This window comes from Cydia amplana, chromosome 16 (genome assembly GCF_948474715.1).
Source record: "Cydia amplana chromosome 16, ilCydAmpl1.1, whole genome shotgun sequence".
Classification (NCBI taxonomy): domain Eukaryota; kingdom Metazoa; phylum Arthropoda; class Insecta; order Lepidoptera; family Tortricidae; genus Cydia; species Cydia amplana.
In genome coordinates, this window is record NC_086084.1 from 11,874,923 (window position 1) to 11,882,320 (window position 7,398).

The following is a 7,398-nucleotide window of genomic DNA, read 5'->3' on the forward strand; positions in this document are numbered from 1 at the left end:
TCTAAAGTTTCAAAGAAGTAACTCCAAGTAAAACGTCGAAACTTTCAGAACGCACCTCAAAGCGGATATTGAATTTTTGGGAGGCTATAATTATTATAAAATCTTGAATTAAGCCTTTATGCTGAATGCCACATGACTAAAAGAAAATCATTAATAACATGTTAATAACAATAAAAAAAAATTGGAAGTACATATTTCATTAGAAGAATTTTACAAACTGATTCGAGGTTTACCATTGCCAAAGTAGATGAAATGAAAAGAAAAAAAATTAAACGTCATGTGTCTTTAATTTTACTAGCTGTCAAACAATATCGCCCCTTTAGTCTTTTTTTAAATGTTTTTCCAGTGATAACAATAAATTTGCTATTCTTGTATAATGTAAATCGAAACCAATGAATTCTTATTACTTTAAATGTGATGGCTATATTTGAGAAAGAATCTCATTCCAAAGTTATATTAGATGATACAGAGAAACTTATTTGTATCATAGAAAATGCCCAAAATATCAACAAGCACACTGTAAGTAATATTGGTTGCGAAATATTTCACGGTTTATTGAATCACTTAAGTCATTGCCTTGCGAACGTATTGCCTGAATACCAAATTATATTTATAGGAATACAGATTACAAGTGCAAAGAGGTCCCAGCAAAGAGATCAAATGGACGGTGTCTCGGCGGTATAGGGACTTCGCAGCGCTGCATTCGGTCCTGCAGCAAGCTAACATTGACTTGCCATTGCCACCAAAGAAACTTATTGGGAACATGCAACCATCTTTTATTGCAGAAAGACAAGTAGCCTTGCAGGTACACATCAGCTCAGTGTAAATGAGTGGCGCAATATACTGACCAAGTAGCTAATGCAACATATATTTTCAGGAATACATAAATCAAGTACTGAAGCATCCTATTCTAGCATTATCTTTACCCGTGAGGAGCTTTTTGGATCCAAATAATTATTTATTAAATATTGCAGGTAACTTATTTATTTTTAACTAATTGTTATAGAGTTGTTGTACATGTTACTTAACACATTTTTGTTTTAAGAAAAAATACTTTTATTTTCTATAATTCCTTTTTTTTTTCAGAACAAGCTCTTCAAACAATGTCAATAGCCCTGCGGGGAGACGGACAGTTTGAGTTGAAGGGGCCTCTGGCTGCTATTGGTTGGAGAGTGAGAAAGCACTATTTTTTGGTGAGTTCTTGAACATAAGTATGAGTAGGTAATTGAAACCTTACATGCTACTTATATACAAAGTTTATGAGATGATTTTTAAGGGAGGATCAAGTATTTCCAAAACAGTCATTTTTGTCGTAATTATAAGACTATTCCTTTATCTTTTGATCATGTCAAGTATCTGTTACAGCATTTTTTGTAACAATTTGTGTTGGTCTGCCTCATGAAATAACAACAACAATAAAACAAGAAACCACTTAATATTCAAAGAGGGATATTTCATAACCAGAAATTTTAAACAAATACAAATTAAGAAACTCTAAAATCGACTGTCACAGAAAGCACTTGACTTCTATGTTTATTTTTAGATATACTATGAATGAGTTGTTGTGTGAACTGGAGTCATAATAAGCTTACACCCACACTAATAGTGTTTGGCTGACTATGCCTAATGTATTCTAGTTTCAGCCAACAAAGCTGCCAATATCTCTGTCATATTCATAGTATTGTTTGTTTTTCTTTCATACATATCGTTAAAACATTATATCTTCGAATGAAGCGACTCATATAATAGTGATCGAACTTCACTTCAGGAAAGTTCGTTTAATCATCTAATATTATTAAAATTATTAATTTGACAGGTGGAATACCACCCTTAGATTGTATATACTCACATTTAAATTACCATGCATGATCATTGAAAGTTTTCGATTCCGTCAAAATCCACAGCGCCTGCTAACAATCAAACATTTAGGTCTGATTTATCACAAAAAAGTTCCAATTACCATGCAGTTACTATCAAGGGTGTAGCCAGCCAGTGAACTAGGGGGTGGTGAGTTGATAGGCCTGGGGGGGGCAGAAGCCATAGAGGGGCATGCATTGTATGTAAAATTTGAACTCAAGGGGGGGGGGGGGGGCTGTACCTGCCATTCATGGCAAAGTATAAAAGTATCTATTCTATTCGTTAAATGCAGGATGCTTCTTTAAATACCTACCTACCTGATTGCAAATATTTTGCATAATTTAACACTATCTTTGTTTGTTCGTGTTATGAATCACTGCGAAAAATATTTAGAATATACAGTTAACACATAAATGATAATACTGTTGACTACTTTTCTTGTCAGTTCAATGTTCTGAATTGCCTTGATTGTTCTCAGGTGACGGACTCGGAGACTAGGACGAATTGCCTGTTATCCTGGCAGAACTATGGGCCTGATAGGTATTTAAGTGATAAGGATCTGCAAGCAGCTTTTAAGAGTATAAAGGGTGTAGATGTAAGTTACTTCTTGTTAATATGTAATATAGTTTTTTTTTATTTGTGACCCTATTTACTCCGCTCGCCGCTTTAATCTCTTACAAAATACGAAAGGTCTTTTAAGATGGTTTGATTTGGTGCTTATGCGATTATCACACTGATGGCGACCCGCTCAATTTAAAGATGAGCTACTCTTTGCGAAAGTACAATCTGATTTGAACCTTAAATGCGAGTGCAAAGATAGAAAACTGACTTGTATACGGTTAAATCGGACGATTAAAAAAGGGTTACTAAAAAGTAGATTCATCGCAGCCTAAACGACATCGCTTTATGGTCCATTTTCCAATGAATTGGCACAAACAACTGTATGTTATACCTACTTCAACTGGCTGAACCAATATGTAGTGTTTAGTGCTTGTGGTAATTCAAGCGTGCTGGATCAGATGAATGGATTTGGATGAAATTTCATATTCCAGTTATAGAATGGCTATAGGAGTATCTTATTCGATATTTAGGTCATAGCTACTAGCTACCTATCTGAAGTGAAGCAAAATACCACCTTATATAGAATAGATAAAGAGCGTTTATTCGTGACAAAAAATAAAAGAAAACAACAAGTAAACACCACAACATAACAGCCACGAAATGGTCCCGACTCAGCGTGGTGCTAGCCTGGCTAGGCTAGCGCTGGTCTTCCGTCGGGGCGATGATCTTTTACAGCACGAAGTGTAACACATTATAAAAAAGAAAAATTAAAATTATTGTGTTTGTTTATAGTTAATAAATTCAGTTAACATGTATACTTATACTCTATTTGCAGCATCCACATATAGATAAAATATTAGCAATTCATAGTTTGGAATCAGGGGCCTATGTAGTCCGAAGGATACACGAGACTGGCAGCCTAAGAGACATACTATACGGGACCGAATACACGCGGAACCATCTCGCCAAATATGGGAACCCTAAAGTGAGAAAGCCGCTGACAGAAGGACAAATAGCGCATTATGGATATCAAGTGTTACAAGCGTTGAAGTTTTTACATGATAAGGGATTACCGCACGGTATGTACGCTTATCTGTTTAAATCCGGTTGTTTATAAAATATAATAGAATAGAATAATAATATATGTATATATTTGATTGCTTGGTATATTAGTGTTTGATACTGACTAGTCAAAATGCAATTCTAAATCTTAATAATCCCAATAAAACCGTAACAGTGCCATCTAGTGAATTACTAATTTGAGAACCATTATTGGTTGAGCTTAAAAATCACAAATCATTTATAGAAAACCGCTTTTAAATCTATTCATATTTTAATTCAATTTTAAAAGCCAGATTTTCCTTCCCCCTAGCTGTATCCCCTTTCTAAATCACTGTTCAGCTTAATTTAAGTACCTACCTAAATGTTTAAAATAAATTACTATAATAATGAGGCCCAAACTAGACTTAGTATTATAGCCGAGTTTCTCAATCCTTTTTGTGTAGGAGAATCCTAATACTTTTTTTTTGTATAATGTTATAAAAGCTCGAAAGACCTATAGAATACTAAATCCTATATTATGAAAGCTATCATCCTTTCAGGTCACCTCCACCCCGGCAACATAGCGATAGAAAACCAAAAAGCCCTCCTCATGGACATAGAGAACAGCATCCTCGGTGTGGCCAGCCTACACCGGCCTTACCTTCTAGAATTAAAAAGAGTCTCGTCAGCGGAAGCGGTAGATGTGTACTGCTTTGGGCGGACGCTGTACGAGCTAGCCTTTGCTGAACCGTTAGATAATAGCTACTACTGTGATGATTACTCACATGGAATCTCAGCTGAGTTAGGTAAGTTGGTCGTCTTATATTCTGGGTGTATAACTCAAAGGAGCGTAGCCAAGGTGACACTCGCAGAACGTAGCTACGCATGATGACTGTATAATATCTTGCACAATCCAGATCAAAATCCATACTAATATTATAAATGCGAAAGTGTGTCTGTCTGTCTGTCTGTCACCTCTTCACACTTAAACCGCTGAACCCATTTAGTTGAAATTTGGTATGGAGATAGTTTGAGTCCCGGGGAAGGACATAGGGTAATTTTTATCCCAGTAATCACCCTTTAAGGGGGTGAAAAGGGGGGTGGTAGTTTATATGGGGAATTAATAAAAAGCAGATTGGATAAAAATAAGCTCCCCATATTACTTATTCCACGCAGACGAAGTCGCGGGCAAAAGCTAGTATCTTTATGATTTCAGAATCAGTCCTCCAGCTGTGTATATCGAGCGTGGCGTGTAAGAACGCGCGCGTGTCCGGAGCCCTGGAGCCGTTACTGCAGCACCCGTTCTTCACTCGAGCCACCTTGAATGGGGCGCGGCTAGAAGCCCACCACCTCAAGTTTCCGCTGCCGCTCAAGGAAGAGTTGAGACGAGCAGCGGACGCGGTCGAGGCGCGGCTGAAGGCGGATCAGAAGTTGGTACGTTAATATTGTCACGTTACCTCCTGTATCTATTCCTTTGACCGCCGAAGACGTCATCTGACGCGCGCAGCTACAGCACAATATCAACCTTCGTGCATTGCGACAAGGTCGCGCCGCACACGATATGCATGACGTTTAAAGAAAAAATCACAAACGCTACAAAATCAAAATTCCTTTCAAAATCCTCTCTCAAGTGCTTAATAACAAGTACTCAAGAGCCAATTTAGCTTAGAAATGATTTTCATTTTCAGGTGCGGAGTGCGAAACGTGAAGTGCGTATACAGGAAATACTCAATTCTGAAACGGAACTAAAGAAACAGAAGAAAAGAGCGGTAAGTTATCTTTAATGTCCCAGAAATGTCTATATGTATAAACACAGGTTAATGTGATATTTGTTTTCTTATCATCACTATCAAAATAGAACTAGCAGGTGCTTTTTACTTATCAATATATAAATAAGCCCTTAGCGCTAATAATAAAAGAGAAAAGAAAAGAAAATACATTTATTTACAATAGAGGTTGTGTTCTCTTGCAGAGAAAAAGAGACAGTATGTGGAAGTCGACCTCGTCGCTGGCGGAGACGGTGCGCTCGCAGAGTGCCAGCACGGCCTCCTCGCCCACGCCGCCACACATTTGTAAGTTAAAGTTCTGCTTATTTTCGTATATAATCCAGCTCTTAACACGCATAAGAACTTATCCCCTTATTCATAAAACTTTACGGGCCTGATTTAGTTAAATTATGTTTTATCCGTTTCTTACAAATACATAAGTAACATAAGTCAAAATGACAGATAAAGACAAGTGATTCATAGCTAATTCCGGTCAGTAACGCGTTTATGAGTAACGTCATTTATATTTATTGGAAAACTAGCCCAAATGTTATTGCGTGAAACTGGTATACATTAAATTTCCCAGTGTAACATAGGGTTTTTTATGAGTGATAGCTGATAGCCATAGGATGCCAGGTGGAGCCAGGATCCATTTAATAAAAATAATTGATGTCAAACTCGCATTCAAAGTGCAACTGCAAGTGTATAGGTGCACCTATAAACTGAAGCAGGCCAGATTTAAATTGGGACGCCATCTTTAAAATGTCCTGTTTGTGACACCTTTTTCCACAAGCCGTGATATTGCTGCTGCTTATAAGTTCTATCGCTTGACTCTTCTATTCCGTCGGCAGAAATAAACTAACGTCCTATTGTCTACTTACTTGTCACACACGCGATACAAAACATGTGTCCCGGGCGTTTTTATAATTTCGAAGTGCTTAGGAGTCGAGGCATTAAAAAAAAGTTTTATTTTTTGTTGTAGCGGTCGAAACGAACGGCGCAGACGCGAGCCCTCGGGCCGCGCGCAGCCCGAGCGACGGCCGCGGCGCGCTGCTCAGCGCCATCTGCGGCTTTGACCGCACCCGCCTCGCGCGCGTCAACTCGCGGTGAACCACTATGCTACCCGAGGGCGCTCACGCGAGCTGGGGGCCGATTTTTGAATTTCGACCGCTCGATTTCGTGTATTTCGTTCAGTAATGATATATAGATGGTCAAGCAGAAAAAGGCGGCAAATTTGAAAAATGTAGGCGCGAAGGGATGTCGTCCCATAGAAAATTTGAATTTCGCGCCTTTTTCTACTGGCAAGATTTGCTTGACCATCTATATCTCCACTACTAGGGATTTAAATTCTACTCGTAGAATTGAAAACGAGTAGTCAATACCACTAGATTCCAATTTTTTATCACTCGTATAACAAAAATTAACATTTCGCCGTTTTCCACCGATGTTCGAGTGACGAAATCGAACAATCGAAATTCGAAAATCGGCCCCCTGATGCAGTAGACCGTACATTTGTTTTAACCGATGTATGGAGATTTGGAGATCGATAGGCGTCAGCGTCGAGCGTATAGGTCGTGGTCGAGACACTCGAGACGTTACGATCGTGAAATTTAAAACTTCTTTACCGACACACCAGTAGCGTAAGGTGGCAAAACGCGCAAAATGCCACGGACGGAAATTGACAGGTGGTTTATATTTGAATTTCTACCTTATTACAATAATACTAAAGTCTATATTATCAGCATAATATTGGTCGACGAGTTTTAAATAAAAATAGACATACTTTATTTTGTTTGTGATACGGTAAGAACACACTTCAATTGAGTAACTAAATATAACGTGTGCGTGGCATTTTGAATATAATAAATAAATGAATAATAAAAAATGGTTAAAACAATTGCAATATAACTGTATCCTTAAACAACAATTGTGTTGCCAAATTGGTATAATGAACATACATACATACCGGTCAAAATCATAACCCTTCTTTTGCGTTGCCATAGTGGGGTAAAAATTGTAGGAGCCATGGCCAAGCGCTGGTGGCCTAGCGGTAAGAGCGTGCTACTTTCAATCCGGAGGTCCCTACTACTTTCAACCCCAGGCTCCTATGAGCCGTGGCAAAAAGCCGGGATAACGCGAGGAAGATGAGTAGGAGCCATGGTTTATTTGTTAG

General features: G+C 38.2%; 1 protein-coding gene across 1 annotated transcript; it reads left to right on the top strand.

The window, feature by feature from the left end:
• Positions 1 to 301: 301 nt before the first annotated feature.
• On the top strand, positions 302 to 6,341 carry LOC134655018 (PX domain-containing protein kinase-like protein). The gene is made up of 11 exons (XM_063510479.1): positions 302 to 519; positions 617 to 805; positions 878 to 974; positions 1,087 to 1,193; positions 2,336 to 2,452; positions 3,254 to 3,497; positions 4,020 to 4,265; positions 4,676 to 4,893; positions 5,148 to 5,228; positions 5,432 to 5,531; positions 6,208 to 6,341. Exons 1-11 carry the CDS (start codon positions 418 to 420, stop codon positions 6,333 to 6,335), a joined length of 1,629 nt encoding a protein of 542 aa, XP_063366549.1. The 5' UTR covers positions 302 to 417; the 3' UTR covers positions 6,336 to 6,341.
• Positions 6,342 to 7,398: the final 1,057 nt, after the last annotated feature.

Bases quoted from the DNA above. Each gene is read 5' to 3' on its own strand.
- LOC134655018 (XM_063510479.1), top strand. From the start codon at position 418: ATGGCTATATTTGAGAAAGAATCTCATTCCAAAGTTATATTAGATGAT. The intron at 975-1,086 runs GTAACTTATTTA...TTTTTTTTTCAG, and splicing joins TTATTTATTAAATATTGCAG to AACAAGCTCTTCAAACAATG. The intron at 5,532-6,207 runs GTAAGTTAAAGT...TTTTTGTTGTAG, and splicing joins GCCCACGCCGCCACACATTT to CGGTCGAAACGAACGGCGCA.